The 22,564-nt window shown below is 41.4% G+C and overlaps 1 protein-coding gene across 1 annotated transcript in view; it reads right to left on the reverse strand.

Annotated features, from left to right (window-relative positions):
* filip1l (filamin A interacting protein 1-like) overlaps positions 1–14,512 on the reverse strand; it is a 38,532-nt gene extending 24,020 nt beyond the window's left edge. The window contains exons 1-3 of the mRNA XM_030781491.1: positions 14,207–14,512; positions 13,793–13,966; positions 13,033–13,211 (exon numbers count right to left, since the gene is read on the reverse strand). Of these exons, the coding sequence (XP_030637351.1) occupies positions 13,033–13,211; positions 13,793–13,966; positions 14,207–14,512 (659 nt within the window). The remainder of the gene's footprint in view (positions 1–13,032; positions 13,212–13,792; positions 13,967–14,206) is intronic.
* Between the last annotated feature and the right edge of the window lie 8,052 nt (positions 14,513–22,564).

Raw genomic sequence — 22,564 nt, forward strand, 5'->3', positions numbered from 1 at the left:
TTACAAAAACTGATCATTTGTTAGTGACAAGAAGGAAAATGATTATGACACTGCAGGTGGTTCTGAAAATGTTTTGGCATTTCCTTACCTAAGAAGCAAAGACCTCACATTCCAAGATATGTATGCCCAAAATGAGTGTGTGAGTGTGAGTGTGTGTGTGTGTGCGCGTGCGCGTGCGTGTTTGTGCATGTGTGTTTTCCACCCCAAAGCATGACTTTATCATTTTTACAGTTTTTAACCTATTTACAATCCTTATTGTTTGGTTAATGCATCTAATAAGACTGATTATCTCATAAACTGCAGCTAAGCGTATCTACCCATCCACTCTGACAGAGAGGTAGTCATCTATCACTCAGTCTGTGAGAGTCTGTTTTCCAGGGAGGCAGACCAAGATGCTTAAACATAAGGTTCAGAGCGCAGATCCGTCCAGGAAAAGCATCTAAAATGGGGTCAAAATTCAGTCCACATTTTTCAGTTCATGTTTTTACAACTTCACATTAAGTTTTCAGGAGAAATCCTCCAACACAAACCAGAAACCTATTGTACAAATTGCACTTCAACATGATGCAAAGTATGCCAGTGTCTGTTTTCACTAAGGCCGTTAACAGTTTGATAGCAAGAGGTTCAAATTACAGAGCTAAGTGGACAGAAACTGACTCATTAGCATACTTAAAACACTAACTTGTTGGATATCACAGGCATGCTTGTGTTTAACATGACATGTTCATCTCCAGATCAGATGTGGATGTCCTCCAATGGAAGAATGTTATATTTTACCTCTAGCATAAGTGTCTGAACTTGGTCATTAGGTGACTATTTGAGTCAGATGTGCTCCTGCTGATAGACCGAAGCAAATAGTTATTTTTATTTTTTTCGCGTAACTGTTCTGAGAACCACTAGTTTGAAACCCCAAGGGAAGAGTTTAAAAAAAAGAGCAAACAGAGGAGAGAAAAGAAAACCCAGTTTTCATATTCTTTTTTTTTTCCTTGTGTTTGAGCTTCGAGCCAGACCGTCTGACAAAACGTTTGACCAAAACGTCCATCTGTCTTCAGCTCTGACATGGACATTTCCCAGCTCACCCTTCTGCCACACCAAAACCGTCAGTAGGCTACTCTTAAAGGACACACACTCCTTCATTGGCTCTCTTTATTTCCCTTTTCTCAAAAGTTCCTTCTCTGCCCCCCCCCCCCCCCCCCCCCCCCCCCCTCTGTAAAATCTCCATAAGCCCTCCAGTCTTGGCTGGAAGATGACCTCAACCCATTCATCCTGAGTTATCGGATCTGGCCATTTGACCCCGTCCGACCTTCTGTACTCTGCAGGAGAACGTGAAGAGAGGTATAAAAATCTTTAAGGGGGAGTTCTGATGATACTGGGTCGGGTTTCGTCATTCTGAACTGGGGAGTGACACAATCTTGTGCTGTGGGGCTATATGGAATTTTTAGCTGTTCTCTCTGGGCCCCATGCTCATACTGTGTTTTATCCATTAATGTCAAGAACTGGGCTGCGTAGAATGCTCTCTTTCTCTCTCTCTCTTTCTCTCTCTCATGTTTCTTGTATGTATATACATCCAAGTCATGAACGTACACATGAGTTACTCAAGCACCAAACTCACTCAGTGATATCAGATAAACATTTATAGTTACACTGGGGGACTTCTTACGTCATGCATTTGCACATCCTGCGTGAACATTCATGACGATGTATACAAGAGATAAGGTCTGCAATGTGAAATGCTTTCACAAGAGTATGACTATCTCAAGATATGGTTAGAGTTAGGCTTAGGGTTCTTTATATACTCTATTACATATGTGCTGATATACGTACATATTGTAAAATTATTTACATCTTCCAGTTGTAGTTAACATGATCTTTTTCACGTTGCCATCAGCTGTTTAAGCAGTCAAGGCATCTGAAAACATCTTTAAGCTGTTTTAGAGTGGGCCCCAAACTCTTTGGATGTCTGTCATAAGATGACTGAGTTTGATTTCATGTGATGCCAGATTTAATCATGCCATTGGAATTGCATTACTGGCAATGTTCTCTAAGATGCCTGGTGGGCTAGTAAAACTCTTTGTTTAATTTAGCACTTTTGCGCTCTGTATGAAAAGCCATGCTTCCAAAACTTTCATTAGAACAGAAAAAAAAAACAACTGTTGCAAATTTAGCATTGACAGCATTCACTTCTATTGCCAATAGGTGATTCGACCACCAAAGTCAAAGTCATTTGAAAAATTACTGTTCACATACACATACGTTATGCATACACTTGTGTTGCTGCTGGTGTTTTAGAAAATAAACTTCCTCCTAAGATACATTTGAGTTTTGACTTGAACTGTTTTTGAGCTTAAAAGGTGAACAGAGAAAATTATGGGAGTTGATGATAAATGTACTTTAAGCCCAAGTCAAATCTGGGGTACACCTCTACATAGCCCCTGTCTTTGGCACGAAAACCACACATTAGTCACATAAAGAACTTTACCGTGAGCCAAACAAGGGAGTGTGTTAGATTTAAAACACAACTGTGGCTTTTCCCTCACAGTGTGAAGCACAACAGGCAAAAAGTTGAGGATACAAAAGGGGGGAAGATGTGTAGGCCCTCTTTTGCTCTTTGACTCAGTCATGAGGTTTTTTTTCTTTTTTTTTTTCTTCCACAGAGAAATTCTGCTTGCTTTCCTAATAAAATGTGACATTCACACTCCTTGGTTTTCATGGTGACATCCTAAGAATGGAGCTTAAAGTTCAGTGAGCAAACAGAACCGCAATATGAATTTCTCTAACCAACCACTAATGAAAGAAAGTGCTTAGGAAAGCCAAAAAATGGCAATAAACAATATTTTTTGCGAGTTGCACTAAGTTCTAAAAACTATTAGCAATGGTAATGAGATTGAGACCCATATGAAGTACATAAGAGAAGACAGTGTGAAATATCAATGCACGATAAAAACAAACTTATTGGTTATTTCAAAATAAAAGTGTTTCCAAACATATTTTACAACTTTGCTGTCACTCACTGAGTTCAGGTGTGTTAATAAGTTAGATAACAAACCTGACAACAGTCTTAATAACAAAAAGACGGGTGCATTTACACACATACGCGTGCACACACACACACACACACACACACACACACACACACACAAATGTCTACGTCATTCAAATTCTGTCAGGGAAAACTAAATTGAATTGTTCGCTCATAAATGCCCGCAATTAACAGTTCCCACCTCTGGATTAGTCTTTTCTTAACACCTCTTAACAGTTACAAGGTCTATTTTCGATTTTATATGGCACTCGTTAAAAACAGGAGTGTAACAGGGGCTGTGTGTGTGTGTGTGTGTGTGTGTGTGTGTGTGTGTGTATGTGTGTGTGTTTGTGTGTGTGTGTGGGCTACAGTCCCTTGTGTGTGGATGGTATGGTTCACAAAGCTCCCATATCCTGCACCATGGAAAAGTGCAAAAAGACAGCAAGGCACATAGAAGGTCAAACCTTTCACAAAACATTCTCTTTTTTTATGAATTTATTTACACAAATCTCTGCCAAGCGCAAAGGATAAGGAATTTTAAGAGATGTTAACTGAAGATATTTTAAGAGAAAAGGTTCTAATAACGCTTTGTGTGATCTGCACTGATTCACTAATCCAGTGGTGACGTCAACCCAACTCCCAGTGGACTGATTCTAAAAAGAGCAGAGGGTTCTGGTCTGGTGAAATTACACAGAAAGACAGTATTTTGTCCTCAGTTAAAAAAAAAAACAAAAAAAAACGTGTGTCACACAACCATAAGAGTGAGCCACATTATACCTATTAGTTGTTAAGCCGTTTATAAAGCTAGATTTTCTAAAGCCTTTGCATATGTTAGAGAGTTTAGTATGTTTAAAGGCAGTAGTTGGTCGGTGATAAATACTTTGCCCAAATCACTGACCTTGTTGCGACATTCAATAGGCTTATGTAGGTGCTAAAAGCTTCAGAAAATCAGGCCATTAGTGCAGAACTGCCTCGTGTTCCCAGAGGTCGGCTTTCGGGCTGACTTGACTTGTGAGGTGCTGAAATAACTTTTGTCACGTAGAATGGGCGAAATAGTAAAATGTCTCTTTATTTCCTCTGTTATCAAGCGATAAGTCTATAATCAGCGTCACAGAGCTGAGCCGTGTTGTGTCTGAATGTTTGTTCAGTTAGCTCAGAGCCACCCAGGGGCATGGATTGGGACTGATAAGAGACTTGAGCTGGCAACTTCATGCTTTTTTCCCCTTGTTTCATTCGCGCTATCTTGACACGACTTTGGCTCAAAGTGCAAAAACCAGTACATTGTTCAGGCAGTGCAGCTGCCAGCCTCAAGGACATAATGTCCAAATTTCTGTTGCTGTTTCCTTCCAGTCTGATGAAGTGAAAAAAAGGAGGCATAATTTCCTTTTCTCTTGTTTCACTGAGCCATAATTTAAGTAGAGAATACACTCAAACGACAGTTTGTTATAGGAATATAAATCAGAAAATTTTGTATTGCCGGTAAATCTCTCCACAGCAGGTGACTCTTTGTATTGTTTTCTCTTTTCCCTCAGAAATATCATTTCATCCTTGCTGATGCACTCATTGTAGATTTTGCCTTTAGCCAAAGAGAAGAAATATGCTTTTCCTAGTGAGCCAATATCCCCAAAAGGCTCCACAAAGCTGCTGAATTTGACATTCACTCTCTGTGTACCAGACCCTATTATGAATGACAAAGCAATAAAAATCTACACACAAGATATTCATGAAACTGAAGGATGGTTGTGATGCTATGCTAAGGCTACACTTGGTGAGATGGTGCTTAAGCTGTGTGGAGTTCCAAAAATATATCTCTAGAATGTAAATGCCATACAATTTTACTGCATTTTTTTGGGAGGATTTGATGGATGCAAAAAGAGTGGAAGAATGGTTAGCTTATTTCAGGCTAGCATTTAAGCTATGGCTAGTCATAATTAGCCAGTCCCTTCCACTCCGCATGCTTCACTCTGATCTGTGGCTGTGGAATTATGGGTAATTAGAATATAATTATGTTTCTTTATTCTTGCATTGGACATACAGTTCAGCTTTTTTCCCTCTGGTGTAGTCTCAGTCATACATTTCTCGTATCTCGTAGCCATGCCTGCGGTTTTGGCACAGTTTAATTTGGTCAGCTATTCCCTTTTTCTTCTCTGTAAAATGAGACTCCATCTTTTCTGGCACTAACTCTACAAGGAAGAGACCAATGGACTGACTGCAGTGGGCTCTACTTTGTGTAAAAAAAAAAAAAAAAAAAAGTCTCTTTTAAGCCAAATTATAGCCTGACAGTGTGTCAGATGGGATATGGAAGTTTTGATGGATGCATTCCTGACTTTGGTTATAGTAATATGTGCAGGGCAGATAATGTATCCGCTAACAACTCTTAAGTGCCTGTATGTGTGTGTGTGTGTGTGTGTGAGAGAGAGAGAGAGAGAGAGAGAAAGAGAGAGAGAGAGAGAGAGACAGAGAGAGAGAGAAAGAGAGAGACAGAGAGAGAGAGAGAGACAGACAGACAGACAGACAGAGAAAAATGCGGGCCAAACTGAAAATATACATGTAAGTTAATCCAAAATGGGGAAAACTCAAAATTAAACTTAAAACAGTAACAAGAACTGTTACATTGCAGATTGCGAGTTACACTGATAATCAGGGCTGATATGTCTTTAAACCCTGTGTATTCCTTACAAGGTATTAATGCAAAAACTCATGAAAGAGAGAGAGAGAGAGAGAGAGAGAGAGAAGCTCACAGTGTGGTTTGTGAGGGAGAATGCTGCATTCTGTCAGGGATATGTAATCACATTACGCCATACAACACTGGGGCCCAGGGCCTAATTACCACACATTTACACAACCACTGGAGCACCCTCTGACAGCCCAGTACACTCCGACAGGCGCACACCCATAAATGTCTCTTTGAGCTGATTTACCACTGGTGTGCTGTATCTCTGTTCTTAGATCAAGACAATAGCTTTACGTGACTGTTTTTAAAGGGGATTTACTTGTCTAATCCAGTCTGACCCAGCTGGATGCAGTGAAATGTCGTGCTCAACAGAAAAGCTATTAACTCATAATACATAAAATGATATTATTCTATGCATTACAGTATAACAGTAATAAAACTAAAAGGAAGGAGAGGAAGAAGAAGAATATAGTGGAAAATAACTGAATGTTCCCTCTCTCCTGTCCAAGAAATCGGTAAGTATTCTTTAGCTTTACTTTAGAGGGCTAAAAAGTGTGACCCAGGCGCGGCAGCCTTTCTCTGACTCTTGTCTTTCACTTTTAAAAAGTGTGAATGACTGAAAAGTCTCTGATGGATCCAGCGATTAAATCATCACACCCCCCCCCCCCCCCCCCCCCCCCCCCCCCCCCCCCCCCCGAACAGCGAATGTGACATCCCTGAGAACTGTGAGCAGGGAGTCCTTGGTTCTGATCAAAGTTCTGCTCTTATCATTGGGGCCCAAGCCCTCTGATTAGTTTCCCATGGTCGAGGAAATGGAGCGGCTCTTCTCCACTATCGGACTGTAAAAGAGGGAGTGTTGGCAGACTATCCTCTATGAAGTCACCATTAGGAAGTCACTCACATTTTCCTATCAAAGCAGAGCCACACCAAAAACGACTGAGTGACAGCATGAGAGGAGAGAGAGAGAGAGAGAGGGAGAGCGCACGAGAGAGCAAGCGAGGGGGGGGGGGGGGGGGGGGGGGGAAGGGGGGGGTGGCAAGGATGTTGCAGGCCTGTTGCTCTGTTGAGATAAATCTCATGAAAGACAACTAGAGGATATTTTTACCACTAAGTCAGAAACTCAGTCATGTCAGGGTTATGTTGAGCTCTCCGACAGAAATAACCTCCCGCTCGTCAAAAACAGCCTCAGTATACTCCATTTAGACAGAGGGAAAGATTAGCATCCCGCTATTTTTAATTCAACCTAAACTTATTTTTAAAAACCTTGTAAGGTAATGAATGCACAGACATTACTCATGGTCTGAACTAGCAGTATGTCATTCATAATATGGAGCAATGGAAAGTTTGCATGGCCATTTCAAAAGATTAATCTTTTTTTTTTTTTTCGTTAACTTTAAGTTGCAGTGCATTGAGCGCAGAGACAGAAAAAAAAAGTACAGATAGCAACAGCAGGCAGCCAAAATTCATGAGAAAATATTTTAGTCAATGAGATCTCTTCTTAGGAAACCAACAAAACGACCAAACAAAGAAGGCTTACAGCTCGACAGTATTTGATTATAACCAAGGTTTCCCTCTTCCAGTTTCCCAGAAAAGAGAAGGGCTGGAGTGAAAAAATGCAGTGACGCGACGGTTGGCGTTGTTTGGAGAGGGCAGACACCGAGTTGAGTCCGTGTCGTCTGTATGTTCTGAGGGAGTCGATGAATGTGTCATATTTGTGTGATTCATGAACTCATCACACTTCCTGTGTCACACGGTCAAAAAATAAACCTCTTTCTTTAAACATGTCTGGGCTCTCTGACAGCCTCTTGAAAATCCACCCGTATCTCTTTCCCGTTCTCTGTTTTTTCTCCATTCTGACTTCCCCTCGTGAGGAGTGTGAAGGCCACAGAACAGGGCATGAGTGAGAGATTTGGGAGATGGCTTTGTGTGGTGTTTTAGTGTTGTAAACTACCAGAGGGTGATAGACACAGACCTGTATTTCTGTACAGGAAATACCCTGGGTAGCACATTGTAGAGTATAACTATACAATGTATAGTGAAAATGTAGAGAAAGAACATTTGAGAGAAAACAGCGTCTGTGAAGCATTCCAAACATCTCAGACATGTGTGCTTGCGTTCCGTAGAGGTTTTTTTTTTTTTTTTTTTTTCGACAGGAATCCATGAGAGTGATAGATTTTTGGGAAGCCCCTTATCTCCAGGTGTGATGCGAGGTAGTTGTAGGTAAATGTGTTAGTTGTGAGAGAGGAGGCCTGGGGACCTCATTTGTCAACAGAGGAGAATTTATGTGTACGACGTCCTACCCTCAAGGCGAATGAACAGGTAGAGCAGTTCAAGGACACACATCAGTCAGGACTACAGAGAACAGGGAGTTCCTGTCTGTGCCTGTCTCACTATAAAACAACAACAAAAACAAACAAACAAAAAAAATTACTCCACAAATATCCTTCAACTAACTTTAAATAATGCTTGATACCACCTGAAGCTGACAGAGTAACTGTTAATTTCCAAAAGCACTGAAATGGAAAGTGAATTAAAAAAGGAATAGAGTCATTCCTGTAGGACATTTTTATAACCAACCAGCGGACAGTAATTGAAAGGCTCTTCTGAATTAACAAAGATGACATTATGAGGTATTTTTCCACTGAATTGAAGGAAAAAGGCCACAGTGAAGTAAATGTACTATGGTTACTCATATTATATTACATCATCAAATCTTAAATTTTAGTCAGAAATGGTTGTGGTGTTAGCTGATCCCTCACGACTTTTGAGAGTCCATTCCTGGAATCCTTTTGACTTGACTCTGCCAGTGTCCATTAACCCCGGAGATGGAGTGAGTGGGAAGAGTGTGTGGGAAGGGATTTTTTTTAAGTGTATGAAGGGTCAGTGAAAACACATAACACAACCTAACCGTTGTTGTAGCAACAGCACTTCCGTCGAGTTCTCTCCATGCTTTTTAAAACCTCGAGGGTCTAACAAAAAAACAAAAGTCAGTGAGTCTTACGTCACATGCACACACACACACACAGACACACACACACACACGTACACACATTGTCAAGCAGGAGCATTAAACTGTAGTTCAGTAGATAGAATTACTTTTCACAACCCCACAATGTTTGTGGTTGTTGGTTAAAAAGCCATTTTACTGTCAAAGAACTACCCACACACAAATGTAATGAGTTTTTCAACCAATAGCCACATCAATGGCAAGAGACACCAAAAAGTATTTGTAAATACAGCTATAGGCATTGAGAGAAACAGAAATTCAGAAGAACCCTCTGTGAAAATTCCACTTTCTGGAACTACATATCCCACAATACCAAGGAATGAACTAGCTGACTCATCTGGCTCCTCTGCAAAGGAGCTTGAATGAAGAAAACATGATATTTTAATAATGGACTAACTTTCAAAGGAATCAGGGACAAGTAAAGGCCTGAATGTCTGTAGAGAGTCAGTTACACTCTCAGACAAACCGAGTCCAGCTTGTCTGACAGGCCGCTGGTGTTTCAGACTTCATGACCAGGAGCGTCGCTAAAACAGGTCACCATAAAACATGCACTCACAGTGAGATCCAACTAGAACAAAAAGAGACGGCATGAAATGTGTGTGTGTGTGTGCGTGTGTGTGTTGTACAACATCTGTTGAGAGTTAGAACACTGCTCTCACATCCCTCTCCAGCTACATACAGTACGCAGTGAGGTCATCAGCCCTGGACGCAGTTCGACGGGCAATTAATCAGAGGGAGGCTGTTTGACCCTCAGATTAACATGCTTTCGTGGCCCTCCACGAAAAAGGTCACCAAAGAGTCTTAGAGAAAGAGAAAGAAAGAGAAGAAAGGGAGGGAGAGAGAGAGAGAGAGAGAGAGAGAGAGAGAGAAAGAGACAGAGGGACAGAAGGAGAGAGGCTAAAAAAAGAAAGAGGAGGATGAAAGACCAAGAAAGAGAGAGAGAGAGAGAGAGAGAAAAAGATATGCCTGGTGTCCATTTTCCAGTCCTGCTACATAGTCCTTGTTGTATGTAATGTCAGAGTCAGCATGCCAGGGCCCAGAAAGGAAATGATTACATCCTGTTAAAATGCATCGTACAACAATGAATTAACAAGCGTAAAATTAAAAACTGCTGCTGCCAGAAACTTCCTCAAACAAATAAGACCTACACAGGCTCGGTGCTTTGATAACATCCAGGGTTACTGCTGTACTCTTAAAAAGAACAATTAGCAGTCAGTAGCTGTTGTTGCTCGAGATACAGTGTGTTTTTTAAACTTTCATGCCCCAGAATGATCACTTAAAGACCAGACGTATGGGAGCTCAACGCCCAGTTGGGTTATGTAATAGTTTTTAAATAATTGATAGGCTTAATTTATACTCGGCCACTAAGGCATGTGAAGCAGGAGCCGTTGTTGGTATAAATCTTGTAAAATAAGCCCTGAGTTGTAAGGAAAAAAACCCCCCAAAAAACGAAACGTTTCAACTGATCACAATGAATTAAAAAGGACAGTCACGGCATTGTGCAGAGAAGAATAGTTATATCGCCTTATGCAACGCCAGTGAAATCATCATGAAGTCAGAGAATTTTTCAGGATTATCTAAATAATCAAAGAGAAAAGACTGTCGAGAGGAGAACACAATAGAGGATTGGGTAACACATTTTTCAAACAGTCAGAGTGCTCGGTCCATTAGCGGAAGGTTCCAGATTGTGGAAAGATGATACACAAATTATACTTGAGCCGACTCTGAGTGCTTCTACACCGGCCTCACAGCATGCCTGCACACGAGGCAAAGTCCAAATTTTAATGTTCTCCCACTGGACCAGGAGACAACACTCCATGCAAACCCAGCATACTTGGGTAAACATACACACGGCGATTTAAGCTGCTTTATTTTGCTGTTGCCAGCAAGAACACCCACCCCCACCCTTTCTCTCTCTGAAACCTTTTTTGTCTTTGTAATTAACGTGACTTTTTGGACAGAGAAGTTATTTTTCATGGCAGCCTCTTCATCCTGACACACTCAGTGATGGAGAACAGCACTCGACAGCCATACTGCTAAGCCAAACGCAACTCTGATAATACCATCACAATTAAGTCTCTTCCAAGTACACATGTCCAGATATTTTTCATATAAGCACTGGAATATGTCAACGGTCTGAGGAATCTCACTCAGAGCATGCAAAGTCTTGCCTAACCAAGCCAAACTGGGTTCAGAGAGATTTATAGTAAGACTGAAGTTAGCTCAATATCATCCTGACTCAGTTCAAGGATTATGCTGAATATGAATTCATCAAAAGAAAATCATCAGTTTTTTTTTCATCCAATTTTAAAATTTATAGTTGAAAATGTTTCTATTCTGAATATGATTGTGGTAAAACTGGATGAAATGGGAAGGAGATTTTTACTTTGATGAAAGACTTAGCATTTCTTGGACTTTTGTCTTCCCTATCAGGATTTTGGCTCTAAGTGTTGAAGTAGAATTTACAATCCACTGACCACACTCTCAGTTAACCCTACCTTATTTAGGCATCTCTGATATGTAGGGGAGCGTGTGTTTGCAGCGTTTTTTTAAGAGACATCTTGCTACTTTGTGACAGATAGTTTCAAAGGAGCCAAGGTATCAACTTACTCTCCAGAAAATCAGCACTGTCAGTCAATGTTTAGTTTTCACCCAACTGCGCGCTTCTCCAAGATTACATTTGAAGTCACATTTGAATTACCACAAAATTAATGGATGTAATGAGGTATGTGCATGCTCAAAAAACATCTTGTCCCCTTATTCTGTTTCAGTTTATGTTTCAGTTACGTTTTCTTTGATATTTCATGTGTCTAAATTTAGATTGTCACAGAGTGGTTTACAAGCAACTTGGGGGGGGGGGGGGGGGGGGGGGGGTGTTTGCTTGCCGTGCCTGAGCTCTATGGTCCTCGAGAGAGGAGAGACATGACCAGACTGCACTGCCAGTATAGCAACACCAGATGAATACCATTTTTCTTGTACACAGCCATTATGCTGTTATTTAACCAGCCAAATTGCTAATTCCTATCTGATAGCTAGAGAATGGAGGAATGTTGGCACGGAGACTTTGTGTGTGCATGCGTGTGTTGTCTACCAAGAGGTAACAAGTTTGGACGTAGCCCTGAGACACAATGCCCTTAGATCTTTTTTGGACTGGATATTTATACTCCATGGCGCGATGTTCCTGTCGCATTTAACCGGCTCTGGAGCCTGGAAGCGGTGTAACCCGATGAGGAAACTTAATTCTGAGCTTTCACACCCTAGTTCTGAGTGTTGGGGTTGGGGGGGGGGGGGTATTTTAAGCAGATGAAAACTGAACAGGATGATAGCTGAAACTCGATAATAAGTAACAAATTAACAAGCTGAACCAGCCCGACCACAATTGTTCTGAATGTTTTTTGTTTGTTTTTGTTTTTGTTTTTTTTAGGGGGGACGGGGGGAGGTGGGGGGTGTATGTTTGAGTCAAATATACACTAACAAGAGTGAAATTTATCCTGATTACATGATCCTACAATTGACACCCTTACAATATAAACCCAAGGAGAATCAAACGTAGTGAACTTCTCATGACCAGAACTGTTACCTCTAATTCAAAGACAAACTTCGGGAGACCACATTTTGACGGGTGGGCTTAAGTAGCCTACACTCTAATTGTTTTAAGACACGCCAGCAATCAAAATCTCTAAAGTTCATTGAGTCTAATACCCCTGTCTCAAAGGGTATTTCCCCAAAGTTGCTATAAATTCGACGCGATTAATCCGGGACTGAGAAATGTTATGAGCTTGCCATTTTTCACAGCTGAAGTTTTGCAGGGCTCTGTGTAATCCTTGACCCGGAAGCCAGCCAGGTCTGTGGGCTGCATGTCTAAATGATCCTTCACAGCAGAGCAAAATGAACAAAGTCTTAATGTTCAACCTCACATTCACAAGACACAGGATATCCGCCAAGGATGACACACAGTACTGAGAGACATAGATAGATAGATAGATAGAAACAGAGAGGGAGAGAGAGCATTTCTCCTTATGACTTTCCTTGTAGAAGGCAAATTTTAGTTACCATTCAGACAGAGATCTTTCCAACACTTGTTTAAATGGGGACTGAAATGTGGTCTCTGCTCAGATTAGCCTCACCTTATTTTCCATGAAGCCTTCAACGGAGAACAAGGTGGAGCTGCATTCCACTGATTTGTGTTACCAGTGTGTTGAGATGGGGTTAACAGATCCCCCCGCCCCCTGACCCATCCATTTCACCACTGGTGAAAAGTTTGACTGGTGTTATAGAGTTAGCACTCTGTCCGTAAGGACTGATTTACTAACTGCAATCTGAAATACTTACCTCTCCCTTTCCTGCTCCAGCAGGTTGGTAAACTCATCACTCTTCTTCATAAATTCACTATGATTTCTCTTCTCATCTTCCAGTTTGTACAGGGCCTGTTTGTGTGCCTGCTCGACCAGGAGCAGCTGCTCCAGCATACGCCGGTGACTCTCCCTCTGCTTGTCCACCAGCTTGTCCAGCTAAGGATCAACCACATGTTACCGTTCAATCAAACATTTACCATCAGTTTCAGAAACACTTTCAAAAAGCCGAAAGCTAGCAATACAGAGCGCACAAAACCTGGAGAATGCAAGAATTTAATGAAATTGCACTACTTGTATGAAGTTGTATATTTAAGAGAGCTAATTAGATGTGACTCTGGGAGACGACTCCAGTGGGAGATTGAATGTAATCATTATCGTGCTTGACACAGTTTTTTGCAGTGTAGGCTACTGATAAATTTTTGGTGTGTTGAGCAAATATTTCATCTGGTTCAGTTGTAAATAACAACGTGAACTGTGATTGCCATGCGCTGTATGAATTCAATCGAGGAGAACACTGGTTAATCTTCCCTATCATTTGCTAACATGTTGCTTTTGCTACCAGTATCTATCATGAGTTTGTTAATTTTCTAAAGGTGGTGTGCTGCAAACATACTGGCCAAAGAGGTAAATTCAGTCCTAACTCAACTAAAACCAAGACACCAGTCAATTCTCACCAGAATCATGTGGCTGTATGAAGCTAATGCAGCTAGCTGTGAGTGTTAGCGTCTCACACTCACCTCTGCCATGGGTTTCTCATAGATGTCGTCCTGCCAGCCGTTGTTCTTGCCTTGGATAGCATCTCTCTGAAGGGCCTGCAAGACCTTCTGTGGGGTGACAAAGCCATAGCGTGCTTCCAGCAATGCCAGATCAATCTTATCAGCCTTCAAAACCGTGATTACCTCGTCTCTTGCCTGGGGGGGGGGGGGGGGGGGGGGGGGGGGCGGGGTGAACAGGGGGAAAGAAAAGAAAAGAAAAGAGAAGAAAAGAAACGCTATTCTTTAGTCCAAAAGCAGTCTGACTAAACCTTGTCTACTCTTTTCTGTTCTCGTTTAGTGTAGTCTCAATTTGTGCATGCTAAGTTGTGTGCTTGCATCATTTCTATGACACTTAATTATACTTCAGCTCTATTCCTCATTGTATTTTGTGCTGACCTGCAGTTCTCCCTCCAGCATACTGAGGAGGAAGAGGAGGTCGTCACGAGAAAGGTCCCTGCCCTTCCCTGACGCTGTTGTCCTGTCCCTTCGCCCGCTGTGCCCACTGCTCCCACTGCTGCCACTTCGGCTCTTTTGGTTCCTCTTGACGGTGCCCGTGTCATCAGGTGGTTCTCTGTGCCATGGCCGTTCTGCTCCCTGATTGGCTGGTTCCTCTCTTTCGGACGTCCGGCGTCGTGATCGAGCCCTTGTTTGCATGGGCCTGGCCTTAGCTGCATCCTCCAGACTGTTGCTACGGGAACGCATATCTGTTTACCTGACAAACAAAAAAACATACGAGTGGAAGTTTATAAGCGAGTGCATATGCGTGGGCGTGTGTTTGTGTATGCGTGTGTGTTTGTGTGTTGGATTATGTAACATAGTGGCCTGGATTAATGTTTTACTCATAGGAGTGGTGAAGCTGTGAATGTGGAACGATACCCCAGCTCATTCATACACCACTTAAGAGTTTGTATAACAGCAACACAAAGCAAACTCCAACCCCGAACCGTTGGGAATAAAGAACATTAAACCTGTTTGGACTGATCGTGGCAGATTCATTAAACAAAGTCGGTGTGCATTAGGCAAAGGAAGACATGAGGTCATTAGAGCTTTATCTGTCTCTTGCCTCTTGCCCATAGATAATAGAACAGTTTACACATGCAAACACACACACACACGCACACGCACACGCACACACATATACCAAGACACAGTTGAAACACACATACATGCATGTTCAAACAAATGGACAAGCCCCCAGCTATACACAAACATGTACACACACACACACACACACACACACACACACAAGCAAACACAAGTGCTGAATGATTAAACCATGATGTCATCGCTAAAGCAAGACTGCAGTTACTGGTTTGATTTGAGAGGTTTATGCTTCAGGCAATGTGTCACTTTTCTCACTCTCCTTACACACTCCTCCTGACAGAAAAGAGAGTGTTTCTACCTTCTTATGAGGAGCATCTGTGTCCTTCTGCTGATGAATAACTCACCACAATAAAAAAGAAAAAAAAACAATCAACGTGTTCAAATTAAAAGCTGCTATTAGGCAATCTGAACATTTCAAAGAGGAAATTTCTTTTGATCTCAAATAACAGTTTTATGTAAAACTGTGTGTGTGTGTGTGTGTGTGTGTGTGTGTCAGAGCAATATCAGAAATCTCTTTGATAGACTAAAAATAAGTCTGAGTGTGTGTGTGTGTGTGTGTGTGTGTGTCTGCATGTGTATGTGTATTTGTTGAGGGTTTAAATAGGTCTTGTTGTAATGTCTGGCCTAAATCCATGTCTCTCACTGACTCTGTCCCTTCATTTCTCTGGCCAAACATGCTGTTTAGAGAGCAAACATTTCCTTAGGCCTATGCCACTGCTCAGTGTTTGGCCTGACAAAGGCACCAGCAGCTGAATTACCTCAATGTTCCACTGCAGCGTCTGCAAAGTGCTGTCGTAAACTATAAACTAATATGCTGGCCTTTACATATCGCTGTGCATATTACAATAGGTGCTTGACAAAAAACAATTAAAATTAATACGTCATATTGGGAGGAGCTATGATTTGCATGTTAATGTCTATTGTTAGTTAAGTTTAAAACTGGTTTGTGTTGGGCTTGTGAAGAATGAGGAAAGTGGTGTTTTTTCTTTTTGTTTTCTTGTTTAGCACCACAGAGGGAACCCGAATATGAAGAAGAAGTAGAAGAACTTACTTTATTTGTCACACACACACTGAGCAGTGAGCAGTGAAATGCAGCCTCCGCATTTAACCCATCCTAACACCAGTGAGCACACAGACCAGAGCAGTGAACACACACTATGAGCTAAAATCAGTGGGCAGCCGCTGCCCGCGGACCAACTCCAGAGGGCTGTACTGCAAAGCAAGGTAACTGGCTTATCCAGGTAACACCTGGTTAAGTTAACTCAGAGTAACTAGTAAATAGAGCCCTAGTAACTAGAGCCCTATGGCTTCATTCTCCTCGCAAAACCTCAGAGTACAGGCCCAGGTCTTTTTGCCAAGGTCACTGACAGGAGTACTGATACTAGAATGCTTTTCTTTGTGGTGGGAAGAAATCCACATAAACACAAGGAGAACAGGACCTTGGATGGCAGTCGCGAACTTTCATGTCAGAGGTGGGATCTGAACCCAAACCTCCATTTGGAGGGTGGAAGGTATTAAACCCTGAGTCGGGTGCCTTAGACCACTCGACCATCCCGGCACATATCTTGCGCAATATAAGTTATTCTACAGAGTGCCCTGTTAGTCAAGGAAAAGACCAGTTGTCGAGCAGATGAACGGCATGTGAATAAAAAAAAAGGCAAAAAAAAAAAACAAAACCGCGAGCTAACTGCTTCCAGACCCACCACTGTAGACAGGTTTACCAAACAACCAAACAGTTTGAGGGATGATGTATTTACATAACGTAAACTCCTTTTTTTTTTTTTTGGTTTAAAGTTTGAATACGATGGTCTGATTCCACCAAACCACGGTTCTATAGTCACTGTACACTCTGTTCTTTCATTCTTTCACAATTAGCACATTTTATTTGAAGCCTGTTGTGCGTTTGGCAGGAGAGCAAAGCAGATTTTGCCAAAACACAAGAGTCTAATTATTTGCCATATGAGGGAAGAGGCTTAACAGAGCAATTACCCTCTCTTACAATTATGATAATAATAATAATGATAGTAATAATAATAATAGTAATAATAATGACAGCAGTCATAATAATTGTGTTTGTTGTCGTGTTTGTGTGCCTGAGTGGCCCTCAAAGGAATCTGTTAACAAGTAAACAATGTGTAATAAACTGCACTGTAGCGCACTTTGAAACACAATGTTCTCTTAAGGAACACACTTCACAATTCAACACATTTATATATGGTAGGACTTCTCTTACATTTCGTTGTTACATGATTTGTAATACAGTAATGATTAAAGTGCTGGACACCTCATTTCATTACTGAATAATGAAATTACTCTAACGAAATATATGATTGACAGTTCTTTGTGTTGGCTGGTGGAGATTGGGTGGAGGAGGAGAAATGGTGAACAGTGCATTCTGAAGGTAACTGGGAGAGATGACACAATCATAAAGGCATTTCAGGGTTGATCAAGTGCTAACTGCATGGTCACTATGAAGCAGCTGAACTTTGTAAAGAACTAATCAGGTGACTGAGAGATGTGCAACTTGCAGCTGTTTGTAAAAACAAACAAACAAACAAACAATTTTGTGTGTTCACATAGCAGTTTTAACAATTATTGTACTTTGTTTCATTCTTGCTCATTGAAAGTGTATGAAAAAAGTAATAGCATAAAAAAGTGTAATATTAGTTATACCCAAGTCTTTATCTGTAATATATGTCTGGAGAGCATCCTTAGACACATGTAGACACACACACACACACACACACACTAATATCTTTAACACTGAGTTTGATTTATCTGCTTCAAACCTTTCCCACAGCTCTGTGTTGTAATAAGACACAGGCACTCATGGCCTGACTGCCAGTGAATGATCTAGGTAGAAATGACAGTTATTTATTGGGGATTTTACCACTGCTTTTCACATGTAGGACATTATGATGAGCATGAAACATAGACTCATGCAAGCACAGGCCCGTACAAGAACACTCACTCACACACATACACACAGACTCACGCATACACACACACACACACACATGCTCACTGACACACACACATACACACACACACACACACACACACACACACACACACACATACACTCACACAGGCAAATGCATGCAACACAACATATACAAACTCAATCAACTGTCTGACAGTCTCTCCCAAACATAGTTTATTTGAAGGTTTCATCATCAGCGTTCCATAAACAGAGTGGATACGAGTGAATACACGTCATGAGAAAGACATGCCTATCTGTGGAGCACACACACACACACCCCTCATTACTCAGAGTTCATCAGAATCAGGTCACATGATACCATGTGGAACAGTCAGAGCTGATGATGTCACCACCAGAACTCACAATTTGTCTGTTATAATTATGTTACTTAAAAACTATTTCTAAAAAAAAAGTGATGAGAGAAAGAAGGAAAATAAATCAGCAAAGGATTTTCACATCCAGTCAGAGATTAATTTCAATGACAATTATAATACTTAATGACAGAGTTATAATGTGCACAATGCTCAACTTGAATCCAAAATCTCCTTTTACCAATCAAGCACTAATTTGTAGAGGGCGAGTAAAAAGAGAGGCCCCATGTCCCTCAAACCAAACTCACATCTACCCCTTTCCAACCAATGCTCAAAATCCAACCACTTCATACGGATTATTCAGAGAGACCTAAGTGGCGTCCACATTTCAACCACATTTACACAGAGTCTAAACAAAAACTTTAAAGCCCACGACAAGTGTGTTTACATTGTGAGGCAAACCAAGGGGCGTGTGGATGTCACAAGGATCAATACAACCAAACACAAACAGACACAACATTTGAATACAGAAGAACTGCATCTTGCCAATTAAAGAACTGGCCAAAAACGGTCCGGCAAATCCTCGATGCCAAGCTGGGGTAAACTGACGGGGTGGGGCTGAGGGGTGGGGGCCATAGTTTTTCACCACTAGTTAACTCTAGCTTTAGGAGTACTGAGTACTACTGAGCACTACTTTGGGCTGATCTGGGAACAGACCGGCAGCCCCAAATCAACTGTGCCTTTCATATAATCAGATTCATACTGATTGAAAGCTTGTCCTTAGATGAGTTTCAGTTTGTGAAATGAATGTACAAGTGATCTCATGGTGTGTTTTACATGGTTGTTAAAGTGTTTTAGGTACAGGGGACGGGTGGAAGGCCAGAAGTTGAACAGGATCGCTACGGTAACAATAGGTCCAGACAGCTTTGAGTCGTCAGATGTCTGACAGGCCAAGACTCAGCTCTTACAGAGTGGAACAAACTCTGTTTCTCCTTCTAAAATACACCACCCCCACCTCATGCCCTGTCTGTAGTCCACTCTGTGATTCAGTGGCAAAGGTGAGTCACGGACATGGCCAAAGATTGCAAAAAAAAAAGTCTGGGATGGCAGTGTTGTTAACGAAGTCTTGAATCAGTCCAACAGTTTTACGTTCGACGAAACAGTCGAAAGTCTTAAAAAATTCCAATGCCCTATCAACATGTGATGATGATGATGATGATGATGATGGATTCAGTAAGAATGCAGGTGAGAATAGCTTCACTCAGTAATATAATAGATCTTTTAAGCAGATACATTCAAATCAGAGTCTTTATACACCTTTGAAATCTAACATTGAATAGAAATGCTTTTTCTACCATTTGTGACAAATGAAAGAAGCATTGCAAGCTGCATCTTATTAACCTAATGGAAAATGGAAAATAAAGAGAAATAAGGAGAGATGTAAATCCACACTAGAATCTATGTAAATGTACAACCCTTACTGATATGCTTTTACTTGGTGCTTTTATTACAGTAGAAGTGCTATATACTTTCTGCAGAGACCAGGAGGTGTAGGATTTATGACTTGTGATGATTCTGTCCTTAAGATCACATCCTTATTTCATGTCTCTGTGCTGTATCATATAAACTCAGCTGTTACGTTGATTTTGACATGCTGGGTACAATTCCATGGTTAAAAATAAAAATCCTAAAAACACTAAAAGGTAGTAACTGCCCGCATCCTAATTCTTTAATGTGTCTTCCATAAAGTTTTGGTGAACTGGTGAGCCTGTTCCATGCATGGCACAACTTGGCACAAGTTCTGTAAAGGTGGCATTACATCTGTCATATTAATTTAAATATAAGAACGGAGGTTCCCTGTAAGATTCTTGCACTGGCCACATGTACTATCCACTGCACAGAACAGACCACCAAAGCAAAAAAGGTGAACATTTTTGAAAAGGGTACCAAACTATACCGAATGAGAGCATCCCTTCAGCCTTGCAACACTGACTATGGTTTGAAAAACAAGTCTTGGAACCACACTTTTATGGTTACAACCTGCAGCTCAGTCAGTTTAACAGTTTTACCATTTAAAGATTTAAAATGTGCAACACAGCTAGGAAATGACTAAGACGGATGAAGCTCACAGTGTAAGCAGTGGAAACAGACGACATGGTATGCCGTCTCCGCCCACACATATCGCATATGTGTTTAAACGCCATACTGTATAAGCTATAAAATTATTTCCAGGCAGATTCTCCCTTTCTCCTGCTGGCTGAGAGGCTGGCTCGCACACACAGCTGTGCTGAATGGCATTCCAGCCACCGGGCTGTAGCAACGAGGGAGGGAACACAGGGGTCGAAAGGTGAGGCTGCAGGTGTGCTACTGAAACACACCTCTTCCTTTTACAGACACACACACACACACACACACACACACACACACACACACATACGCGCACACACACAAACACAGTTGGGAACACAATTGCTCGCTTCTTGCAACAATTAAATTACACATTCCAAGAGCTTTACATAAGGGAGAGTGCTGTCGGAATGATTGAGAGAGAGAGACAGAGAGAGGTGAGAGAGAGGGAGAGAGACAGAGAGAGGTGAGAGAGAGGGAGACAGAGAGTGTATGTTTTTGTGTATGTGTGTAAGGGAGTGTTAAGCACATACAGTCATTATTCATATGTTCTTGTGCTGTCTGTTGAGATAGTGCTAGAAACTGACTCTGTGCTTGCTAAGGGAAAACATTTGCACTCTCCTGCAACATTAAAAATCATTAAGCACACTCTTGCGATAAAACTTCATTTCTTTTCACAATACTGTGTTTCCAAAACCAAAGAGAAGAGGTTGAAAGAGTGGAGGAAGAAGAAGTAGTAGAAGAAGATGGAATTATATGGGGTTTTTTTCACACTATTCACAAACACCTCACTGTAAAAGTGTCCTTAAGTTCAGTGTAACAGAAAGTTTTACTTTACAGAACAACAGGTATGTGTTTTGTGTTCCTAAACGGCTGCTATGTAATGTCAAACTCTTTCCTCAGTGTAAAATATGATAGTATTGTCTTTAAAAAGCCCTCTGGCTAGAATATGAGCAACAGTGTTCCTGTACTGAGTGACAATAAGGGCTGATAAACTTATACATCCGGTGTCTGAAACTAACAGAGATTGAATGTTGATTTATGGAAGCTATCAGGCGTGTATTCTCTCTCTCTCTCCCTCGTTCTCTTTGTGGCCCTGAGGTAAAGAATTCTCATTTGTAAGAGTTGTAACTTAGTATGGAGGCTATTGTTTCCCTGTCATTAAGATGAGGACTGTATTCTTTTTCTGTCTACTGTCTATAGGAAAGGTGGGTCTTCACAGAAAGCTGGATAAACACACATTCAAGGCTGCCACAAGGGACCAGAGGATGGTCTGTCTTCCTTCTCACTTTAGCATAAATCATTCACCCTCTAGAATTTCTCGCTGTAACGATTTTAACACAGTGGCACTTTTACGAGTCTGCAAATGTCCCAGGATGTAGGCTTGGATTGCAAGCCTGACACATACAGAAGAGTGATCTTGGTGTCCATGGACAGACACGACAGGAGGCAGTCAAACAATTTTATTGTTGGTTTCTGAGGAGCTGATGCGTAACTGACACCCTGTCTGGATATGCTACGCTTTCATCAATCTTCATGCCTGCGTTCGTTTCGATACTGTACTTTTAACACTCTGTTGAAAAATGTCACACCATTCCAGTGCACAGCACATTTTGTGCATTTCGAAACCTAGGCTAAGGTTATTCACTTACTTCTCAGCCGTGTGCTTATGTAGTTATGTGAGAACTGCGAAAAGCATTTGAGACTGCTACCGCTTGGTTTCTGCCACTGAATTCTGTCAAGTTAACATTTAGCATTGTGTTCAATGCATGAAAGAAGCAAACGAGTCTGAAATGTTCCATTAAAAATCTATTCCAATAATACCACAAAACTTAATCAGGTGCAAACATATAACTAGGTCAAGGAAGGCTATACTATCGTAACAGTTATTTGTCTCTGCAGTATGAGTCATGAATTTAATCTAAATGTTAATACACCATGGCGCATTGTCTGGCTTAGCACTCAATAATGTAGCAACAATAAATTCTTGCCAAGTCATTCAGGCGAAAGTGTGAGAACCCTCGGGCTCTCACAGCACTAATTCCAGGAGAGAGTTGTTTACAAACAGCTGTAGAATAGTCATGGTAACCAGAGGTTGTCTCGGCAGCGTTCAGAGTTCAGCCCGGAGGTGGACGGGGCGCGCAGTAAAGCCGTCTCTTGCTTCCTGCCGGATTTTAGCCTGTGCTCATTTGGGAATTCCACACTGCTGAGGTAAAACAATGTTTGGGA

The sequence above is a fragment of the Chanos chanos genome, chromosome 8, assembly GCF_902362185.1.
Source record: "Chanos chanos chromosome 8, fChaCha1.1, whole genome shotgun sequence".
NCBI lineage: Eukaryota > Metazoa > Chordata > Actinopteri > Gonorynchiformes > Chanidae > Chanos > Chanos chanos.